At 33.1% G+C, this 26,368-nt stretch overlaps 1 protein-coding gene across 1 annotated transcript in view; it reads right to left on the reverse strand.

Annotated features, from left to right (window-relative positions):
• Positions 1-25,054, reverse strand: part of LOC149781364 (E3 ubiquitin-protein ligase MID1-like) — an 81,897-nt gene extending 56,843 nt beyond the window's left edge. The window contains exon 1 of the mRNA XM_089935455.1: positions 24,757-25,054. Coding sequence (XP_089791581.1) covers positions 24,757-24,813 — 57 coding nt within the window. The 5' untranslated portion in view covers positions 24,814-25,054. The remainder of the gene's footprint in view (positions 1-24,756) is intronic.
• Between the last annotated feature and the right edge of the window lie 1,314 nt (positions 25,055-26,368).

Consider the following 26,368-nt stretch of genomic DNA (forward strand, 5'->3'; position numbering starts at 1 on the left):
AATCCCTGAACAAGTGTAACCACAAATGGAATATTATACACTCATCCAGTGTGATGGCAAATCAGCATAATCCATGAACAAGTGTAACCACAAATGGAATACTATACACTCATCCAGTGTGAAGGCAAATCAGCATAATCCATAAACAAGTGTAACCACAAATGGAATACTGTATACTCATCCAGTGTGATGGCAAACCAGCATAATCCCTGAACAATTGTAACCACAAATGGAATACTGTATACTCATCCAGTGTGATGGCAAACCAGCATAATCCCTGAACAAGAGTACCATGAATGGAAAAGTATACACTCATCCAGTGTGAAGGCAAATCAGCATAATCCCTGAACAAGTGTAAACACATATGGAATACTATACACTCATCCAGTGTGATGGCAAATCAGCATAATTCCCGAACAAGAGTACCATGAATGGAATGCTATACACTCATCCAGTGTGATGGCAAATCAGCATAATCCCTGAACAAGAGTACCACGAATGGAAAAGTATACACTCATCCAGTGTGAAGGCAAATCAGCATAATTCCTGAACAAGTCTAACCACAAATGGAATACTATACACTCATCCAGTGTGAAGGCAAATCAACATAATCCCTGAACAAGAGTACCATGAATGGAATACTATACACTCATCCAGTGTGAAGGCAAATCAGCATAATCCTTGAACAAGTGTAACCACAAATGGAATACTATACACTCATCCAGTGTGATGGCAAATCAGCATAATCCATGAACAAGAGTACCATGAATGGAAAAGTATACACTCATCCAGTGTGATGGCAAATCAGCATAATCCATGAACAAGAGTAATGGTAAATCAGCATAATCCATGAACAAGAGTACCATGAAGGCATAATATACACTCGAGTGTTTAATAGTTCTCTATGAAGACTGTAGTATGGTAAGGTTGTTTAATAGTTCTCTTTATACACTGTCATATTGTATGGTTGAGTCTGGAGGTTAAGGCATGCAGTCTTGAACTAAACTTAAGATGCAGAAACCATTTAATTCTTATTAAACGTGTCATGATCATGACAGCTGACTTTAGATTCCCATTATCTATAGAGTTTTTTATTACCCTAAGTATGCACCATTCACAATGTTTGATTAAGGAATAATAGCTATTCAATAAAACTCATTTTTATTTGTGTCGATGACCACGCTCTTTGACAATAAGACCTCAGTGACCTTGATATTTGATATTATGACCTCAGTGATCTTGAGCTTTGACATTATGACCACAAAATCAATAGGCTTCTCCATACCTCAAGTGCAAGCCAGCCACAAACTTTTGTCAGGGTATGTGGTTTAGAACTAAAGTTGTGATACAAAAGTCATTTTTCCTCTTTGACCCACTGTGACTTGACCTTTGACAACTTGACCCTAAAATCAAAAGGTTTCTATTTACCTAATGAGCAAGTCATCCAAAACATTTTGGTATGTACATCATGTCAATTACTGAAATTTTGGTGCACAAACCATTTGCAGTCAGTGAACTTGGTCATTGACCATTTCACCACAAGATCCATAAACTTCTTCCTTAGCCCAAATGCATGCCACCTACAATGTTTAGTTCAAGCATGTGATGCAAAATGAATGTTGCTGTACAGAAACCAGTTTTACTCTATCAGTCACTGTGACCTTGACCATTGACCTCTTTTCCTTAAATTCAGTAGATTTCTTCCTTAACCAAAATGTAAATCCCTAGGATGCACTAAATCCTTGTGCATAAAGGATTTAGTAATTGCAGCCATTTTTGCTTGCTGATCACAATTAATTTGTACAAATTTAAAAGCCCTGAGCCATGCCAGAATAATATGTACCTCAACTGGTTGGTATTGGTCTAATTGTCTTGAGAAATAGTTTAAAATAATACATTTTGATGGATGATAGATAATGTACAAAACAAGATGCATGCTAGATGTAGGGCAACACAACAAGCTCACCTGGCAATTATGGCTAAGTGAGTTCAAAGTTAATTCCATTATATATGCTAATGAAAGCTTTTTTATTCTCTTAAGTACATGACATGGATTTAAAAAAATACATACATTTTATAACTTCTCAAGAATAATTTAAAATTTTGATTTAAATCTTTTTGGAAAATTTATAAATTATAGATCTTTGATTCTAACCTTTATTTCAAATAGGATAAAAATATAAGTACGATTTCATAGTACAAGATGTAAAAATATATGAAACAAAAATTTCAAAGGAAACATTTGTCCTAAAAATCTACTGATAATTTGCAAACTGTTTTTCATAATTTAAAGGAAAAATGAAGAATCCAAAACCTGTTTACAGTAAAACACACTGTACAGACAATATCCAATCTAATGATTAAGTTAATGGACCAAATAATTACATATTTCACCAAATCAATAATGAATTGATTCATCTCAATGGAGTATTTTCAATAAACTTTTGACTTAGATTAGTATCAAAGCCTTATCTTTTTGTAACGATAGAATGGATTACAAGGCCTTGTAATGATAAATACTATCAAACCCAAAGCATATGCTTTATCACAAAATCTTCTAAGACGCTTACCTGGCTGTCATATGTTTGTATGTAATGTATTTGCAGACAACAATGACAGAATGCTAAATTATGAGACTATGGGAATTGTTTCCCATTTCACATTGTGTAATTATTGTTACCAGTGTAAAATTATATATCTTATGGACTGGTTAAGTGCCTGAAGGTGATCATATTGGCTATATTATATGCCAAAATTAAACAAAACAGAGGACCTGAAACAATATAGACTAAATAAATGCTTTTCATGCCAACAAAACTTATTTATATAATATCCCAAAAGTCTCCAAATTTATAAACACAAACATGTTGTCCAGAAAATCCAGTGATTTTAAGAAGAAGAGAAAAAATATTAACCTTCATCAAATATGAATAGTGGGTCAGATCTGGCATTTCAAGTGATGAGTTTAACTGACCCCTGATAATGTCATGAATATATATATATATAATTTTGTGGCACTCAAGGAGTTAATGAAGTTCAGTACAGACTGAAACTAATATGTGTAATTAATATGTATAATATAATTAAATAATTAATTTCCTGCACTAACAATAGTCTGGTCTTTCTGACCCCACCCCCGTAAGATACATTTTAACTATATAGCTATCCTAAATTAACTCTTGGTGGAAACTGTAATCAACAGCCAGTTCATACTGTGTTGTTTATATCTTTCAATAGGTCATTCTGTCCATTCTGTTTGACTGACATACCCTATGAAAAATACATTATAAATATGTTATAGCTTTCTACAGGTCAATCTGTTTCATCTATTTGACTGACCAAATCTATGAAATATACATTATAAATATCCTAATTATTTCATTGTAGAAACCATTGATTGGCCAATAGCCAATGCATAGTGTTTTATTTATAGCTTTCTACCGGTGTATGGAATGTTTTGGTGTGTACAAAAAAATATCAAGTGAGATGTTTCAATAATAAGTGCAAACTCTAGCAGGGCAACTGAGAATATTAAAATATCCAGTTTTGCTTCACAAAGTTTAAACTCCTGAAACTAATAATTCAGAATTGATAGCTACATGAAATGGTTAAAAAAATATGATAAAAATTTAATTCACAAAAAAAATACCAAGTAATTATTTTTAGAAAGGAGGTCTGAGGTAATAAATGTAATTAACAAATTTGGCCTTTTGCATTGGACTGAATTTAGAATGATTGTGCAATGAATAATATATCTATCACAGGGTGAGAGTTGGTCAGACTAAATTTGAACGACAACTAATAGGCATGTTTGTTGTGTTAGTGCTGTCTAAAATCATGGAAAATAGAACAGTGATGCAATTATGGAAAATAGAACAATGATGCAATTAAATCATGGAAAACAGAACAGTGATGCAATGAAATCATGGAAAATAGAACAGTGATGCAACGAAATCATGGAAAATAGAACAGTAATGCAATGAAATCATGGAAAATAGAACAGTGATGCAATGAAATCATGGAAAATAGAACAATGATGCAATGAAATCATGGAAAATAGAACAGTGACACAATGGAATCATGGAAAATAGAACAGTGATGCAATGAAATCATGGAAAATAGAACAGTGACACAATGAAATCATGGAAAATAGAACAGTGATGCAATGAAATCATGGAAAATAGAACAGTGACACAATGAAATCATGGAAAACAGAACAGTGATGCAATGAAATTGAGTCTAGATTGATCCTGGATCACCATACATATTGTCCTGTGTTCATATGCAGAATGTTTGTTTGCAGAAAAGATATCATTACTGTGCTAGCAATAAACTATTGATAGTAGGTCACAGTGACCCAAATATAGTGCATGACACACTTTTTCCAAAAGGTCTGATGACAGGGGGTGCAAAAGCAAGTGCAAAATTGAGAGCCCTGACAAGAGCTTAGAGCAATGACTAATAAAAACAACAACCTGAGAGGAAGTAACAGCAAACTACCACTCACATTTGTCCCAAGATAAACCTTTCAAGACATTTTGCTGGCAGTGTGTTTGACCCCACACTTAGCAACATAGATATTGTAATTAAAGCTCACTGTGATTTCTAATCAAGCAATAAGTGAAATGGTATTGGAATACATGTACAGACAATATTGTTTAAAAATATTATTTGAAGGGAGGTGTTAAGAAATATTCAGTAAATTCTTGGAAGTAGGTAGCAGTAACTCAGTTTTGGTGCATGAAACATGTTCATTGAAGTTGTACTACAAGTTGATGTCAATGCATGAAAATAAATAGGAGTTACAACCCATATTGCAAGGAGAGATTAATGAGCAGTTTTCCAAAATCATGCAAAGTGTATCGCGATGACACAATTTGTGTGTGTGTGTGTGTGTATTTTCATATTTTCCTGACAAATCCTCTTTCAATCCTATCAACCACTAACCATGACACTCAAACTGGTACTTGTCGAGTATCTGAGAAAATAAATTGATTGTAAAAATGTACTGGTAAAATGCAAATGTGAAATTGTTAAGTTCAACCTTGCATTTTTTTTAAAAAAGAGCAGTGTATAAAAAATTTAAACAATAATGGCACTGGTAGGTCATGGCATATGAACATAAAGATATGTTTACCACTTTAGTGCCTTGTAACAATATTATTATAAATGCAGTACGTTGGGCAAATATTTTAAGTTGTCACAAAACTAGAATTAAATAAACAAATAAAGCTTTGATTTGGCATCATGTAGCAATGAAACTAATCACACACTGAATGCAAGTCATGAGAAACATAAACAATGGTTGCCACTTTAGGTTGTTAATCTCAAGTCCATCTAAAAGCAAAAAAAAAATTAAAAAAAATAAAAGATATTATCAAAATACTATGAGAATGGTTTAAAATTTTACAATGATTTATTTGTCTTCAGTTTCAAGTGTAAATTTTCTTCATAATGAAAATGTTTACCTTAACTGATTGCAAACAAAGGATGAATGTGTTTGCCCCTGCCCTATTGATTGGGCTAACAAAAGAATTCCTTGTGCTACAAGTGTTTCCCAGCAATATGTTATTTAAGTAAACCATGCAGTAACATTCAGAATGAAGCATTTAATTTCCCTTTCAGCAGTTACATTCAAAGCCGTCCACTATTGAACAGCGAGACAAAGTAATTTGGATCTCTTTCGTCTGTACTTAGCAAGGAATAGTAGAGGGACTAGAACAGCATAACAAAGTTCAATGTAACTGGTAAAGTCATAAAGTTATTATTGTGACTATTCAATAAGATAGGATTATGTATCCACATCTAAACCTCACTGATTTTCATTTGTTAAAGTAAGTTAGTATTAGTCTGACTTAAATAATCACTAAATTAGTCAAAAAGATAAATTTGGTTCTTTACTTGGATGTGCAGCTGAATACATACAGCTATAAAAACATGTACATATTGCATTCATAAAATAAAATACAAAAATAGCCATCAAGGCCATAAAATCAACATACAGTATGACATGGTTTAACAAACAGCCATAAAATCAACATACAGTATGACATGGTTTAAAAAAACAGCCATAAAAAGAGATAGAGTGCATAAATTATGTTATCAAGAGATACAGAGTACATAATTATGTTATCAGGAGATACAGAGTACATAATTATGACATCAAGAGATACAGATTACATAAAGTATGACATCAAGAGATACAGAGTATATAATTATGACATCAAGAGATACAGAATACATAATTATGACATCAATAGATACAGAGTACATAAAGTATGACATCAAGAGATACAGAGTACATAATTATGACATCAATATATACAGAGTACATAAAGTATGACATCAAGAGATACAGAGTACATATTATGACATCAAGAGATACAGAGTACATAATTATGACATCAATATATACAGAGTACATAAAGTATGACATCAAGAGATACAGAGTACATAATTATGACATCAACAGATACAGAGTACATAAAGTATGACATCAAGAGATACAGAGTATATAATTATGACATCAAGAGATACAGAGTATGTAATTATGACATCAAGAGATACAGAGTACATAAAGTATGACATCAAGAGATACAGAGTACATATTATGACATCAAGAGATATAGAGTATAGAAAGTATGACATCAAGAGGTACAGAGTTGTTGTTGTTGTAGGGTTTAATGACATTTTTCAGCACATGATAGGCTGTACATGGCGGCCAGTATTAATGGTGGAGGAAGAACCGGGAAAATCCCAGAAAGAACCAACAACCCACGAGAAGCTACTGGCAAGCTTTCTCACATACCCACATTAGCTGAATCCGAGACTCGAACCCACGCAGACAGAGGTGAGATGGCAGTGATCCATAATGGTGATCGCTTTAGACCACTCGGCCACTTGGGGCCCTGAGATACAGAGTACATAAAGTATGATATCAAGCAACACAGAGTACATAAAGTATGATATTAGGAGATACAGAGTACATATTATGATGTCAAAAGATACAGAGTGTATAATTATGACATAAAGAGATACAGAGTATGTAAAGTATGACATCAAGAGATACAGAGTACGTAAAGTATGACATCAAGAGATACAGAGTACGTAAAGTATGACATCAAGAGATACAGAGTATGTAAAGTATGACATCAAGAGATACAGAGTATGTAAAGTATGACATCAAGAGATACAGAGTATGTAAAGTATGACATCAAGAGATACAGAGGATTGGGCAACAAGCTTAATGTTTACTTTGAGCTCTCTCCTCATTAACAAATAATCTTTACTTACCATATTTACCTACTATATATTGATTTATAAGTTGAGTACAACTGCAAACAACACAGGCCCTGATCTATCATCACATGCTTTGTTCTACCGATTAGTTCTAACAACATAGACCCTGATATATCATCACATGCTTTGTTCTACTGGTTAGTCCTAACAATATAGACCCTGATCTATCATCACATGCTTTGTTCTTTGATTATTCCTAACAACATAGACACTGATCTATCATCACAGGCTTTGTTTTACTGATTAGTCCTAACAACATAGACCCTGATATATCATCACATGCTTTGTTCTACTGGTGAGTCCTAGCAACATAGACACTGATCTATCATCACATGCTTTGTTCTACTGATTAGTCCTTACAATGTAGACCCTGATGTATCATCACATGCTTTGTTCTACTGATTAGTCCTAACAACATAGACCCTGATATATCATCACATGCTTTGTTCTACTGGTTAGTCTTAACAACATAGACCCTGATCAATCATCACATGCTTTGTTCTACTGATTATTCCTAACAACATAGACCCTGATCAATCATCACATGCTTTGTTCTACTGATTAGTCCTAACAACATAGACCTTGATATATCATCACATGCTTGGTTCTACTGATTATTCCTAACAAAATAGAACTGATCTATCATCATATGATTTATTCTATTGATTAGCCCTAACAGCACAGACCCTGATCTATCATCACATGATTTATTCTACTGATTAGTCCTAACAACACAGACCCTGATCTATCATCATATGATTTATTCTATTGATTAGCCCTAACAGCACAGACCCTGATCTATCATCACATGATTTATTCTACTGATTAGTCCTAACAACACAGACCCTGATCTATCATCACATGATTTATTCTATTGATTAGCCCTAACAGCACAGACCCTGATCTATCATCACATGATTTATTCTACTGATTAGTCCTAACAACACAGACCCTGATCTATCATCACATGATTTATTCTACTGATTAGTCCTAACAACATAGACCCTGATCTATCATCACATGCTTTGTTCTACTGATTAGTCCTAACAACACAGACCCTGATCTATCATCACATGCTTTGTTCTACTGATTAGTCCTAACACCACAGACCCTGATCTATCATCACATGCTTTGTTCTACATATTAGTCCTAACACCACAGACCCTGATCTATCATCACATGCTTTGTTCTACATATTAGTCCTAACACCACAGACCCTGATCTATCATCACATGATTTGTTCTATTGATTAGTCCTAACAACACAGACCCTGATCTATCATCACATGATTTATTCTACTGATTAGTCCTAACAACATAGACCCTGATCAAACTGACTTGATCCAGACCAGTCTATGCATGTCCATTCAATTTTCAAGAGAAATGTACAAACATCTCAATTTTCTTCATCTTCACTAACTATGGTTCTATGGAGCTTACCACCTCCAGTTTCTAAGGAGATTAACTAATTCCAGTTTGTATGGAGCTTAAATAATCCCAGTTTATATGGAGTTTACCACTGCAGGTGGTAGGTGATAATCTCCATAAACCATGACATCTAAAGATGCATTTTTTTGTTCATATCATCTACAATAAAAATCTACTAAAATAACAGGATAAATTTAATTTTTTAATCAATTTTGAAAAAGTGAACTGACAACCAAATTAAAAATAAAGTTTACCTGACTTTAACTTTTTTACTTACCTTGAGTAAAATGAAAAGACACCTACTCCAAGACCATCAGTAAAGGATGTGTAAGTATGAGTAAGTATTTACTATATTAAAATTAGGCCCACTCATGTCATATATATTAACACAAAACTTTAACAAGTTTGCACAAATCTAAATTTATCATCATACACAAAGTTCATGTTTACTTCCCAACTTTCCAAATAGTCACCTAATCAGTTTATGTTTAATTACAAATTTGTATTTATTTCTTAGTCTAAAAAGCTCTTTAAATCTGCTTGGTACTCACACCACTTCAATGTGTTGTTTGTTCAGTGTCGTAAATCACTCCATCTTTGATATCAGAGACCTTTGCAGACCATCTACTTCTGATAAATGAACAAATTTATATTACCCAGCCTAAGTGGGGCATAAACTCAATTGAATGGTGGAGTGAGCAGCATGACAAATGACTAAGTAACCTCAAATAGTTCCACACTAATTTCTCTACCTTGAAAAGGTGTGGAAAAAGTGAAAATACAGGTGTTTATACCTCTGTCAATATGAAATGTTAATAATAATTACTGGTCAACTACATAGAATTTTAATATTAAAATCTTTTGTTGTAAATTTCCTGCCTGCTGTAATAACATTTGAAAATAATTTTGACACAAACTCTGACCAAATTTATGTGTCACATAATGGAACAATAAAATCAATGAATAAGCTATAATATAGTACCAATATGCATTCACATGTACAAGTTCTAAACTCATTTATCACACTCTTGTAAAGTGTTTAAGATATTTACAAAACCATGAAGTGTTGTTTTATAGATAACAATATACATTGTTGATTTCTTACAAGGTTAATACAAGAAATTTTATATATATATATATATATATATATATATATATATATATATATATATATATATATATATATATATATATATATATATATATATATATATATATATTTTTTTATAACTGATAAATTTTGCTTAAATTAAAATCAAAAGATAGATTATTATATGAAAATAAATTTCCTTCAGTTTTTAGTTTTCACTTTAAAAGTATAGAGACAACATGTGATCAATTTTGAGGTGCAAATCAAATAAAAGTGGTCAATAAAAGTTCAGAATAAAAGCTCCCCCCCCCCAACTTCCTGGGCAAACCAAAAGTCCCCTATCAATCCCTGGACAATGTCCCACAGCACTCCCAGCATAATTAATTTTCAATATTAGACTTTTATAAACTATGACACAGGGTTTATAAGAATCTTACTTATAGGTATATTTACACAGGTGATTAGGTATGCATGTAGTGTGCATGGGTAATTAAGTACATAATATACATATACATAGGTAATTAGGTATGTATGTAGGTATACCTATAATCTTCACTACCATTTCTGCTAAAATGTTTGAACAGAACTTTATATATATATATATATATATATATATATATATATATATATATATATATATATATATATATATATATATATATATATCACTAACATACCCCCAATGTTCTTATAGTGTTTATTAAGTCTGTAGCCATATTTCATAATCCAAAAGCTTCTGGAAATTTTTGTTGCAAATTGCTGCAAAAGTTGTCTATCATATTTTGATACAGAGACTGCAGTATTTTGCAATGAACAGAATTTTATCTTGTTTTTATGCTGTGAATATTTAATATTCTTAATGTATCAAGATTTCATTTCCTAAATTCCACTGCTCTTTTAACCAAGGCACAAACATTGTTAATGTCTTGTTCAGTGTTGTAAATCTGGTAGAGCCATTGTATCTTGGATTTAACAACACTCAAGAACATTTGTCATTGACTAAAGCTGTTGTTTTTTTTTTATAGCAGTCAATTTTCTTGAAATATATCCTAATATCCAGATTATCTCCCTTTGCAAGTTGTCACTCTTGTTTACTGTTAAATAGAAGCCTATAATTTCCTTATTAATTTTAGTTTTAATTTTAATTGATGAATTGTGATTATTATTGTAATTTGCATTGTTTGTTATTTTTGTAAAATTTTGTATTGTAATGTAATGTTGTATGTTGGGCTTGACCTTGTTCAAAATTGAGTTCATTTATGCTTGACCTGAATTTACTTTTTTCTGTAAACAACTAATACATAGCTAAATTATTCTCTATGTGTATGGGTTTAAAATCAGCATTATTATTAACAGAAGTAAATATGTTTATTTGGGTCTAGGTCTAGGTTGGAATTTCTTTAGAGTATTTAACATACTCTAGGTTCTGGTTTCTAATAATAACTAATATTTTTATTTTGTAAACATCAGGATAATTCTAAAAGGTTACTTTCCATTTGGTAATTTTAAAAAATGCTAAGTGTGACCTGACCTGAGGTCAAATAGAGAACTATATAATCTTGTAATGGATAGGAATTTTCATTCGTGCTTTAAGACCTAGCACAATGAAGTTGTATTACAAGTTGTGTTCAGTATTTCATTTCAGGCTGGAATTGTATATCTTCAAAATATTTAATTCAAGTGATTACTTTATCTGGAAATATAAAAGTGCTCTGATAAAACTCTTGGATAGCGACAATCATTGGAATTTATAGTGAATTCAAATCTGGAATTATAATTTACTGTGATTTAACAAAAGACTATGGGCATATCAACACTTTAGGAGCTACCACAGACTCATCATCAACTTCAATTTTGGATTTAATTTGGACTTCATCTGAATTTTATTTAGGACTTTAAATTATTAGGACTTGTGTCTGTAATTCTTGGATTATTTTGATATTTAATTCGTAATACCATAAGTTCTTTTTTCTCATTTTCGCTTTGCATTCTAGGGAAATACATTATTTGTTGAATTTTACAAAAACTTGTTGGTTTTCAATCATTTAATTTACTTATTTGAAAAGCATAGACTTGTAACACTTCTTCTGAATGGGTTTGAATAAAGAAAACAGCAAGACAGATGTTACAGAAATATGTTTGTGACAAATAATAATAATAATCAGGACTTTGTATAGTGCCTAATCTTTAGAAGCTCTAAGCGCTTTACAACATTAGACAACACCTATAAGATAAAAAACATATAATGATATGATTACAAAAACAAACACCATGAAATTAGAAAACATAAAAAAACATGCTGAGAATACTTAAAGTAGGAAACATTATTAGGTTTTTAAGTTTGTTCTTGCAGTTGAAATAAGTGAGTTTTGAGAGCACTCTTGAATGGGATCACTGTGTCTTTGTGTTTAAGTTCAGTGGGCAATTCATTTGACATTGCTGGGCCCTGGTATGCAAAAGAACGCTGTCCATATAACTTTGTTTTCATAGTGGGAATAATGAGTATACGATTGTCAGAGGAGTGTAAGTATCTTGCTGGTGTGTACACATGGGTGAGGTTGGATAGGTATGTTGGACTAGAGTCCAACAGTGAAATGTAGTACAGAGAACAAATTTTGTCTTTGATTCTGGATCAAATGGATAGCCAGTGTAGGGTACAGAGCAGCGGGGAGGTGTGCTCTGATCTTGGTACTCTAAGTATGATCCAAGCAGCTGTGTTTTGAAGTTTCTGGAGCAGATATTGAGATGAACCAGACAGAATTGAGTTACAATAGTCCAGTCTTGAAAGTACTAATTAACACACAAGTGTTTTAGTGGCATCAACTGAAAGATATTTGCAAATTGAGCTGATGCATCTCAGTTCAAGATATGCAGCCTTGCATATGTTCATGACATGTTGGTGCAATGTGAGAGTACTGTCCACAGTAACACCTAGGTTTCATACTGATTGTGTGAAGTTAATGTTGGTGTTGCTGATATTTATTGTTTGAGGAAAAGGATGTGAATGAGAAAATCTTTGTGTTGTGATCAGAATGGCCTCAGTTTTATCATCATTCATCTGTAGTTTGTTACATGTCATCCATGATTTTACATCAGAAATGCACCTCTCTACACCTTGGATGGTAGCATCAACTTCAGTTTGGTGGTTAGATTTGTATATTTGGGTGTCATTAGTGTACAATTGGTGAGACACTGGATGATGATCTATGACACTTGAGAGCGAATGAGTGTATAGAATAAAGAGAACAGGTCCAAGAACAGACCCCTGTGGAACACCACAACATAGATCAACTGGGCTGGAGTGTATTCCATTTGCAGATACAATTTGTGTCCTGTTGACCAAGTAGGACTTGAACCACAGTACGGCTGTATCATGAATGCCAAATACATGCTGGAGACAGTGAAGTAATATATCATGGTCTATTGTGTCAAATGCTGCAGACAAATCAAGGAGGGTGAGGACTGTAATCTTTCTGCTATCCAACGCAGAGAGAATGTCATTAACTACTTTTAGAAAAGTAGTTTCAGTACTGTGGCAAGGGCGATATGCAGATTGTACATTGCTGAAAAGACTGTTTGAATTCAGATTAGATACAAGCTGGGATAGAACAACCTTTTCTAAGATTTTTTAAATGAATGGGAGATTAGAAACTGGGCGGTAGTTCTTTAAATCGTTATGGTCTAGTGTTGGTTTCTTCAGCAGAGGGTTTACAATGGCAGTTTTGAAAAATGATGAGAATTCCCTGGATGAGAGAGAGGTATTAATAACATCAGTTAGTGAAGGCAATACTGGATCTAAGCACTCAAGCAGCAGTGATGTTGGAATTGGATCAAGTTCACATGACTTTGGTGCACTCTTCATCAGGATTGTATGTACAAAATCCATAGAGACAGGTTCAAATGCTGCTAATGGTTGCCGCTCTAATTCTGTATCCCAACTATATGGTGGCAACAAGTCAATTGAAATTGTGGTGTCAAACTTACCTCTAATGGTTTGTATTTTGTCACAGAAGAAATTTGCAAACATGTCTGGCAGGTCAACTGGAGAGAAGGTGGTTGGAAGTGGTGTAGATTCATTCCTTGACATTAGCTTGTTAGTAATCTCAAAGAGCTCCTTGCAGCTGGAACTTTCCATGATCTTAGTAGTGTAGTGGACTGATTTCGCTGCATGGACTACATTTGTGACATTCTTCTTAGTGGCTTCATAGATTTGCTTATGAATAGTGAGTCTGGTGGAAAGCCAGAGCCTCTCAGCTTTATGGTGGTCTCTTTTAGCAGTGTGAAGCTGGTCCCTAACACTGCTATACCATGGAGAACACTTTTGAATTGATACTCTGCACTTGGTAGCTGGGGCATGTTTGTCGAGCAATGAATGTAGGCAGTTATTGAGTTGTTCTGTTGTAGGAGGTAAGCAAGTTGTTAGGTTTGCTTGGATGTTGTGCATGAGTTTGGTAGGTATGTATGGCAGGTATGCACCTATGTACATACATAATGCAGTTAGATAGGCATGTGTGTATGTATGTATGTATGTATGTCTTTGTTCAAAATTTCACTTCACAAAAATTCTCGTGAGGCTGTATTGTAATTTGTCCAAATCTGAAATGAGGTCAAATTGTCCAAGGGGATGTATTGACCAAAGAAATATTGTCCAGATATAAATTGTCACAAATCTTTTGCTTCATTTTATGGGAAGCTACTATTAACTGAAATGACTGGAATCATACACATGCAAAAAAGAACAAAATAAACACCATAAGCAGAGAAACCTTGCTAAACCACACTTCATTATAACACAAATTTCCAAGTTTCATTGTAAAATTAAATAAAGTTTGAGTTGCTAGTCCAGTGGGATGTATTGTATTTTTTAAGAAAAAATTGTCTAAGTACTTTGTCTTTCATTAAAGATGTTAAAAGTTCCTTTTTGTGAATGTTTATTTTGAATATGTCAATAGTTACTGCATTTTGTTTTTAGCTTATTTAAGAAATAGCAAATTAGCAAATTGCTGAAGTTAATTATATTGAACCATCAAGACGTAAAGCTAATAATTCCTCTTTGTTATCATGTTCATTGCACTAAGAATCACTGGTGTTCAATACTGGGCAAAATATAGCTCATCAGTGTTTGCTCAATTAACCGGAAATAAACACCCATGAACCAACGATGTTATTGAAAAACATGTATAACCCAAATCCATAAACCAGTTAATTAGGTAAATGCAGTCATCAAAGTTAATATCACAGTGAAAAGTTTTTATCAAGTGAGGCTTAAAAAAATAAAAACTGAATACTGTGTTCATGCACACATGGCTTGTCCATGTTGTCTTTATGTGATTGATTGACACTTGAAACTCTATCAGTTCTTTGGAATACAATAAACTGTAACCCTATATCCCATAATAAGTGGTATGAATATTTTGTGTATGGATGCAGAAATTCATAAGTTTGTATATTAGCAAGGAATTGTGTAATTAGATTGGAATGGAATTATGCGTAGAATTTCTATAGGTCTGAAACTTGCATATATGACCTTGAAACATATATACATGTACATAAATACTAAACATAATTGTGAGACTAATCATTTCTTATGTTATTCTTTTTTTTTTTACACCGAATTTCAGATACACTATGATCTTTGCTTACTATTAGCACACCAACCTCCTTTGCTGCAGGGTACAAAACTGATCCTGTGTGTATCAATGGAATGGCTAGTACTAATATTAGTACCCCAGCTTCCATTGCTGGCATGGTAAAAAATGATTTTATACTTATCAGTGGAATAACTAGTACAAATATTAGTCAGTGGTCTATCCAAATGTCAGATATTGTGTTAAAATCATCTTCAGTAAGTATACATTTACTTTAACATGCATGAGCCAATGCATTGGTCTGTGAAGAAAATTAAATGTTAAATATGTAATTACTGTAATTTCACTACTTCTAGCTTAATGTGCATCAATTTAACTTGGCAACTATGTCATGTATCCCTCTGCTGTGCACCCAGCCCCACCCCACCCCCATCAGGTTGAACCTAGTGGATACACATGCACCATTTTCTTTGGTTAACTGACTTGTCTCAATATTGCATGATAATTACATAACTGACTTGTCTCAATATTGCATGATTATTTACATAACTGACTTGTGTGTGTATGTGTGTGTGTGTATGTGTTATTCAAATTTTTAACATAGCTTTAACAATTTTTCAGTCATATCACTATGATGTCTGCAGTGTGTCAGTTTATAGCGATGTCTAGCACTTGGGCATCATGCCACAGACATGTAGCATGATGTCCCACCCACTCACATTATCCTGACACCAGGCCAACCAGTCCTAACACTAACCTTTTAATGCTGAGCACCAAGCAAGGCAGCTGCAAGTACCATTTTTATAAGTCTTTCTTATGACTTGGCCAGGGATCGAACCCATGACCTTCTGCATCCGAGGTGGATGCTTTAACAACTAAGGCCATTGCATAACTGACTTGTCCCAATGCTGCATGATACATATCTGACTCGTCTCAATACTGCATGATACATATGCTTAGAGCTTCTAAAGATTAGGCGCTAATACAAAGTCCTCATTATTATTATTATCATTATTATCTAACATGATGGCACTCTGCGGACTCGAACTATCATGTGAAAATGGGTTTCCCTGTGTTTAGAAAACAAATTATCCCCCCACAACTTTCAGTGCCAAAATTTCCATTTAAAAACAAAGGTGAAAACAGACAAGAATTGGAAGAGACAGATGGAAGGATGGATGGATGAACAAATATACACATTAAAGAAGTCCATCACCTGTATGCACTGAATTTACATTCTTGAGCATGATCTAAATATAATACCAACATTAAGCCAGTAGTAGCATGAGAGTCTAGGTTGACCCCACCTTGATGACATCATTGGAGGATAAAGTAAACCTGTACAAGTCAATCCACCACCTTCCAATTGGAGGGTGATATAATACAATTGCTGCAAGACAGCTTTTGGCAGTTTATTCAGCTAAAAGCACAACAAAATCAGAAGTTATCTAATAACACTATTTAGTGTAACGTAGACACCAGTATTTCAAAATATTTCCTGAAAGGAAGCATCCATAAGTCTGATCTCACTTTCTAGGTCATCAAGTACTGGTAATCACAAAATCTGCATGATCATTTGTATGTACATGTATAACATATTCTGTCAAACTGCTATATTTATTAAAATAATATATCTTTGTTAAAATCTATCTTTATGGATGTTGGTAATTTTGTATGTGACCAGTCTGCAGAGAAATATGACCAATATACAGAGTAATCAGCCTGTGGAAGTTTCACTGTAGTTTTGCACTAAACAGCTGACTTAAAAACAGAAACATGTTTAACATTACATGCTTGCTGACAATGCTAAAAGGCCATCCTATTACCTATAGAACCATGGAATTTCTATGTCTTATTATCATATTCATATTGAATACCCTATGTCAATATTGATTTAAATTTTGCATTCAATATTTCTTGTACTATTGAACTGGATGAAAATACACCATATATGGGAAATAATTACCATTCTACGGGAATTCATACAATATTTAATGGATTTATTCATGCCATATTCGCAATAATAGTGGAGGCATTAATGCACGATATGTAATTAAAATAAATATCAATGGGATATTCACAAACAAGAAAAAAGGACATTGAATGTGATCAAATGCATGCTTTTATCAAATCTGGCAGCACTGACTGATTTGCATCTTCCAACCTAAAAAATTCTTACCTTCCTAACATGTAGTACTGACATTTCAATGATGATATGTTGGTATACAGCATGTATCATAGGCAATCATAACCAATTAAACCTTGAAATACCCTAATATCAACTGATAACTAATTGACAGCCCTAACATCAACTGATAGCTATAACTGACAACTCTGACATCAACTGATCACTCTGTCATTAAATGACAGCTCTATCATCTAACATCAATTGATAGCCCTAACCGGTAGCCCTAAAATCAACTGATAGCTCTAACTCATAGATTTAAAATGTACTGATAGTTCTAAAATCAAATGATGGCATATGGCTCTAACATGAACTGACAGCTCAGTCAACAACTGATAACTCAAACTGATAGCTCAATCATTAAATGATAACTCATACTGATAGCTCAATCATCAATTGATAACTCAAACTAATAGTTCAATCATCAACTGATAACTCAAACTGACAGCTGTCATCAACTCATAACTCAAACTGATAGCTCATTCATCACCTGATAACTCTAACTGTTAGCTCATTCATCAACTGATAACTCAAATTGATAGCTCATTCATCAACTGATAACTCAAACTGATAGCTGTCATCAACTCATAACTCAAACTGATAGCTCATTCATCAACTGATAACTCTAACTGATAGCTCAATCATCAACTGATAACTCAAACTGATAGCTGTCATCAACTCATAACTCAAACTGATAGCTCATTCATCAACTGATAACTCAAACTGATAGCTCATTCATCAAATGATAACTTAAACTGAAAGCTGTCATCAACTCATAACTCAAACTGATAGCTCATTCATCAATTGATAACTCAAACTGATAGCTCATTCATCAAATGATAACTCAAACTGATAGCTGTCATCAACTCATAACTCAAACTGATAGCTCATTCATCAAATGATAACTCAAACTGATAGCTCATTCATCAAATGATAACTCAAACTGATAGCTCAGTCATCAACTGATAACTCTTACTGATAGCTCATTCATCAACTAATTACTCAAACTGACAGCTCCGTCATCAACTGATAGTGCTAATGGTAATCAATGCTATCATCTGCTCTAAGTGATAGCACTTAACATCGATTGATAGTGTCATGTAATCATGATATGCAAACACTTTTGAATGCCCAAACTTTCAAAGTACATTCTTTACAAGGAGAGAAGGTCTGTATATTAGGTATGGGTTATATCTGCATGTGCTCTATCATACTTCCATTATTGCATAATTTTTACCTATTTTAATGTACTCCTTAGGTGAGCTAAACCAACATGTTATTACACTCATATAGGGAGTTAACCCACAGCATCTAACAAAAGCAAGAAAATTACTGCCATTCAACAATAATTAGACTGTGATAATCATGTCATGAATATAGAGCAGAAATGAGAAAATAAATACCAGGATGTCATTTTGTCTGAGCTACTGAATAAATTTACCTTCTGTAAAACAGTGCATTAATTATGTCAGCATTATAATGGAGGCATGGGAGTTTAGAGTGTCTTTCTCAAGGACAAACTGAGGCAATTGACCCAGGCTAACTCAAATCCACAAATATGTTGAGACCTATGATCTTTTGTTTCATTGGATACTGTTTTTGAACATGCAATATTGGGTCAGCAGTTTTATTTAAAAAATTAAATTTCTTTAAGAGTTAAACTGCAGGAATTTGTGTAAAAAACGGACACACCAGGAATCATGATTAAAAATCAGGAATATTTGGGAAATTGGAAATTATCATATGTATAACTAGCTCAGTTTTGTTACAATATGCTATTTAATTTTTACAAAAATCATAATATATCATTCAAAATGTACAATCCTGCAATGAGAAGAAAATTGTTTATGCTTTGTAATATTTCTCAACAGAATCTGTATTCTTCTAATATGGTCTCCCTCATTAGAAACCATCAACAAACACGACATGCCATGTGATATTCAACCCAGTACAGCAAGTTACCTGTCATTTCTTACTTATGGTAAAATTATCACGTGCAATCTTGCCACAAATATTATAAATCAACGTGGAGAAGCACATTACTTTATTCAACATGCTAGTGTTAGGAATGGTTTTCAGACAAGGGATTTTGGAGAAAATATCAACATTTGCACATTTTGTTATCTGTCAGCAATGTTAAATTTATGTGTTCTATTGAGACGAGACCTTTTCAGAAGTTGACCAAAGTCAATTCCTGAAAAAACCTTGTCAATGGCACTTTTATTTGTTAACAAATAGAAAAATTACTACCCAAAACAGTACCGAAATCCATCATGATATTTATGGCTTTTCTTTCCTTAGCTGGTACTATTATTATTATTATTAAATACAGCAGTTTAAGAAGTACAAAAGCCTCAGGAAAACCATGTAGTGGCTGGTACTACATGTTAAGCATTAGTTCAGTGTGGGGTGCATATCAATCACATGATGTTTTTGTGCATACATAATGTGCCTAATATGGGGTAAAAGTATATTAAAAGTGAATCATATGATATCAGTTAGATAGGGTCTGATTTAATTCATAATGGAAAAAAATTATAATATCATTACACTGAAGTGTAAAGGTCATTGTCATACATTTATGCCTGCACCTATATTACCCTTTTTGCCAAACCGACTATTGTGATAAAGTGAAAATTTTCTTCCTCAAACAAACATTTGATCTGAGATACTTTTGAAGTTTTCTCTCACTGAGAGAAATACAAATATCTGCTTTAGTGTACATCCACCAAAGCGTGAACACAGTAGATCCATAATGTAGGCTTGGAGATCATAACACTCTGAACTTAGAGTTTTATATTGCACATGAGTGTACTCATTGACTCTGTAGATGATGTCACTATGCTTATAATGCCATGACCATTATGTGCCTTTAGTATTAAACTAAACTTTGTACACTCTTACTAATGATCTACAAAGGCTTTAAGAAACTTGTGAATTTTTTAAAGCTATATCAATACAAATGATGTATCATCTTTTTTGCACTGCTATTTCTCAGTGATAAATGAGAAAAAAATAATTCATCATATCAACTGATGTGAGATTAACAGAATCTATGTTGGGGTTTGCACCGAGACAAGGAAATCCCAGTCAATGGGGTTACTTTATTTGTCTCCCCTGTAAAAGAATTCTGACCTTCATGAATCCCCTATCCTGCCAGATGCAGGTGCACATGATGGATTCTATATTCTTCATAAATATCTAATCCAGGTTGAAATAAATTCTTCCCTGAATGAATTCTTCAAGATGGGTGTGTATAGCATCATTAAATGAAGGTGTGTGTATTGACTATATTTCTTAAATGGGTCATTAAACTATATAGACTGGTACCTATTAATCTCCACTATAGCCAAACTGACTATCAGGCAACAGAGTCACATTCTAATATTAACAGCTTTTGATCTCCATTTACTGAAGACCATTTTTACAACAATTACACTTGTATAGGGGGCCCCGAGTGGCCAAGTGGTCTAACGTGCTGTCTGTTATGGATCACTGCCATCTCACCTCTGTCTGCATGGGTCTGAGTCTTGGATTCAGCCAATGTTAGTATGTAAGAAAGCTTGCCAGTAGCTTCTCGTGGGTTGGTGGTTCTTTCCGGGGTTTTCCCGGGTTCTTCCTCCACCATTAATACTGGCCGCCATGTATAGCCTGTCGTGTGCTGAAAAATGGCATTAAACCCTACTACAACAACAACAACACTTGTATAGGGACAATCATGCACTGTCTCTGAATACATTAGGCCTACTTTTACTCACGTTTTCCTCCTTGCTTTAATTTCATTTTCTTCATTCTTTAAATGAATATTTTCCAATAACTGTAAAATGATTTTATTCTAAATTAAAGGTATGTATATAGAACCCAATATGTTGTTATGTATATTTAATCTGCAGTGTTTGTTAGTTTTTTATTCATTATATGCTATGTATAATTGCATTTTGGACTTGACCTTATCCAAAATCAAGTTCATTTTCTACTTGACCTGAATCATTGATTTTGGTTTTGTAAACAACATGTTTATCTCAACCTGAATCCAGAACATTGGAAATTCCCCATGAATTGCTGGGTCTACCAGTTGTTTACCATATTTTATAATATAATTTTAGTAACAGACCTTCAAATAATAACTAAGATTTTATCTTGAAAACAAAGAATAAAATTTTCCATTAGGTAATTGTTTTGTTTAGAAAATGCTACTATAATTGTGACCTGAGGTCAAGTAGCAAGCTATATAATCTAGAAATTATTCATTTATGCTGTGAGATCTGAGCAGAATTGGTTGCATTATTGTTGCATTCAGTATTTCATTTGGGCTGAAATTTATTTATTCATACTATTTAATTCTTTTTAATTCAAGTTTTCTTCTCTGGAAATATAAAGTGCTCAAAAATAATATTCCTGGAAATAGAACCATGGATTTAGAGTGGAATTCAATCAAGTATACATTTTTGGGGTTATGTTATTGTGATTCATTAAAAGACTAATGGAACATCACTATGACAGACCACTACAAGCACATCAATACTTTCAGCATTGGATTTATTTTGGAGAACCACTAAATTTTATTCAGAAATGTAATTTTTAGGACCTGTGTTAGTAATTCTAGGAAATATTTGGCATTTAATTCACAATACTGTAAGTTATTTTTACATTTTCTCATTGTATTCTAGAGAAATAAATTATTTGTTGAATTTTACAAAACTTGTTGGTTCTCACCCTTTTCTATTACTGAATTTTAAACCATAGAGTAATAATAATGTTACAAAATATATAATTTAGGGTTGCACAGAAGCCATACAAAGTTGGTGGCTGCAAGGTTCCTGTAGTATGATATTCTCAGCTTCCAATGACTTTTTGAGGAATTTATTGCAGAAATTTTATTGTCATGGTCCTTTGGTAATATCTAACCATCATGCAATTAGAACAATATTTCATGACAAAGGTAAGCAAGGTAGTTAATAAATATACTTTGTAAGTCATTCTACGAATCAGTCATCATATTTATCATGTTTACAATATTAATTTTCAATACATGTCATCATGTTTGGCCTGTATCAATCTTTCATTGATCATTTCATCTGTCATAATATTTCGATGCATTACATTTTAAGTCTTCAACCATTAATCTCCTCAGAATGGATAATTTATATTACTTGCAGTCAATTCTTTCTATCACACATCATCATAACAGCCTATATGTTACAAAATATACAGTCCACATACAGCCTTTATACCAAAACTCTGGCTAGAAATAAAATACAGTCCAATACAGCCTTTATACCAAAACTCTGGCTAGAAATAAAATACACAGTCCACATACAGCCTTTATACCAAAACTCTGGCTAGAAATAAAATACACAGTCCACATACAGCCTTTATACCAAAACTCTGGCTAGAAATAAAATACACAGTCCAATACAGCCTTTATACCAAAACTCTTGGCTAGAAATAAAATATATAGACCACATACAGCCTTTATACCAAAACTCTGGCTAGAAAGTGAATATACAGTTCACATACAGCCTTTATACTAAAACTCTGGCTAGAAATAAAATACACAGTCCACATACAGACTTTATACCAAAACTCTGGCTAGAAATAAAATACACAGTCCAATACAACCTTTATACCAAAACTCTGGCTAGAAATAAAATACACAGTCCACATACAGACTTTATACCAAAACTCTGGCTAGAAATGAAATACACAGTCCAATACAACCTTTATACCAAAACTCTGGCTAGAAATAAAATACACAGTCCACATACAGCCTTTATACCAAAACTCTGGCTAGAAATAAAATACAGAGTCCAATACAGCCTTTATACTAAAACTCTTGGCTAGAAATAAAATATATAGACCACATACAGCCTTTATAACAAAACTCTGGCTAGAAAGTAAATATACAGTTCACATACAGCCTTTATACCAAAACTTGGCTGGAAATTAAATATACAGCCCACATACAGCCTTTATACCAAAACTCTGGCTCGAAAGTAAATGTACAGTTCACATACAGACTTTATACTAAAACTAGTACTAATATACAGCCCACATAAGCCTTTATACCAAAACTCTGGCTAGGAATAAAATAGGCAATTCTCATACAGCCTTTATACTAAAAATCTGGCTAGATGTAAAATAGGCAGTCCACATACAGCCTTTATACTAAAAATCTGGCTAGGAATTAAATAGGCAGTCTTCATACAGCCTTTATACTAAAAATCTGGCTAGGAATAAAATAGGCAGTCCTCGTACAGCCTTTGTACTAAATATCTGGCTAGATATAAAATAGGCAGTCCACATACAGCCTCAATACTAAAAATCTGGCTAGATGTAAGATAGGCAGTCCACATACAGACTTTATACTAAAAATCTGGCTAGACTTTATACTAAAAGTCTGGATAGATATAAATAGGCATTCCACATGCAGTCTTTATATTAAAATTATGGCTATAAGAAAAATAGGCAGTTCACATATAGCCTCATCTTCGTTAGCCAAAGTTTGACAAAGTAACACAAGCTGACATCATGCAAAATCTGTCTCCCACCCACATCCCTTATCAATTCCTTATTAATTATTTTATTTTGTCACCAAAAAAGGATACAAGCTGCTCCCATAAATATTCCTCTTAAAAAGTCATAAATAACAATAAAAAGTAGGCAAGAAAAACAATCAAAATGCTTATGCACATGTTCTCATTGTATTGATTTTTGGTCAGTCTATCCTTTTATCTCATCTCTACTAAAGGCTGGCAAATTTGTAAGCAGAGACTCACAAGCCGTTAAGGACCACCTTTTATTCCTTTATTACTTATAGCACCTCAATAAATATTATTACTGATAAATACCCCATCTTTGCATAAACTCTCAAAATTACAACAGTAAGATAATCAAATTACAGCTTTTGTATACACATTTCAGCCATGCATAAAATACAATTATTTTAATTATTTTTTTTTTTAAATTCAGTTTTAAAAGGGGTAGATTTCAACTACAAAATGATATGTGATTTAAAACAGTATTTTTCTGTCCTGTTACAATCACATCTATGAAAGTGTGACAGACAGGGTAACACTAGATGCCCCTATGACAGTTGCGGTGGACCATACAAATTACAGCTCATGTCACAGAACTACTGCACCTATCTTAACTATAAAAACTCACCTGTACTTCCACACTGCCGAAAGAGTCTGGGGTACTACTCCAATATGTGAAATTCATGGCTGTCGATAATCACACACAAATTTTGTCACTTGAGATGAAATATCTTCTGAACAAAATAAGTCTGATGGAATTGAGTATTTTCTGTAAAAGTAAAGGTTCCCTCTGAAAACAGGCCTTAGATTATAACTAATTGGTGTTTACCATGATCCAGTGTACAACTATGTGAGGATTTGCTTTCTTTTCAAATTTTCACTGTATGAATACTGAAGTTTGTTTCAACAAAGCATAAGTGTTTATAAAGCAATAAATGCCATGATTCAAATAATATACAGTATATCACAGCACTTTTAGCTTCATAAAACAGCTTTCAAGAATTCCCAATCTTCATCTATTAAATCAGTACCAAGCCATAAATCTAAAATCATGTCAGATATAAAAACAAGGAGCTAAATTTCCAAGTACAGTTTTGGCACGTTTTTTTTAATTTTACTTGTGTACTGCATACAGAGTACTTGCAGGTTTCCATGAAATGACTCAACTCAAATATTTACTACTGTTTTCCTTTAGATCAAAACTACCTTCCTTCCAAAACAAACACAGTTAAATAACAGTGGGAAAACACAATGTTAGTTCAATATTTAAGTGTGTATACAAAGGCGATTGTTTGTGAGTACAGCCTTCTCCAAACAACAAGAGATTTTCCTGTACAACTTGAAATTTGCTTGGATCTTTAAAACTTTTGCCATAACCTTTCCTTCCTTCACGTATCTTTGTTTGAACCACATGTCATCAAAATATAACAGGATTTGCCTTTGAAATGTTTAAATAATGCCGTGGGGAAAAATATCCAGCCATGGTACTGCATTACACAAGTAGGGTAGACACTACTGATCCTGCACTGTTTTCTTTCTAGTATGTTGCAGTTTACACAATTCTTATTTGGTATTTATATATAAAAAAATAAATACTTCTTGGTGATTCATCTGAAATAGTTATGTCCCCCTGAATGGTGAGTAACACTGATCTTGCATAAAACACATTTCTCTCTCAAGACTTCAGAAAATTCTGAACAATTGCAAAATATATTTCATCCATTGCCTAATGTTAGCATGTAATTTATTATTCAAAAAGTCATCACTCATGTCATTGAATACCATTGATCTTTAGATCATATCTCGATTTCTTTGAGCTGCCATATCACAAAAGTTTAAGACAGGCAAACAAGTTTGTCTTTTATCTGCCCAAAAAACTTCTACCATTCTATTCAATAATGCAATCCTTCAGTGCATTGCTCTATGAATAAATAAATGTATTTCTCTCACAATCATACATATTGAAGTCATTGATTAATACACACTGGCTTCAGAAATATTTTCACAAAATGTATTCTAAAGTTGATTCACTGACACATGATTTCAGTCAATGTGGCACTCAATCTCTCATGTTAAACATCTGCAATAATGTCACAACTAATGAATCAGAAAAATCCATCAGCGAATGAATAATGAACTGCAGTCTGCATTCCCAATTTTCTTCATGTATTTAAAATTTATATCTGAGTTTTACACATATTGACCACAGTACAAATCCCATCCAAGTCTCTGATACAAAT

This window comes from Sinohyriopsis cumingii, chromosome 15 (assembly GCF_028554795.1).
Source record: "Sinohyriopsis cumingii isolate HCF-2022 chromosome 15, ASM2855479v2, whole genome shotgun sequence".
NCBI classification, from domain to species: Eukaryota; Metazoa; Mollusca; class Bivalvia; order Unionida; family Unionidae; genus Sinohyriopsis; species Sinohyriopsis cumingii.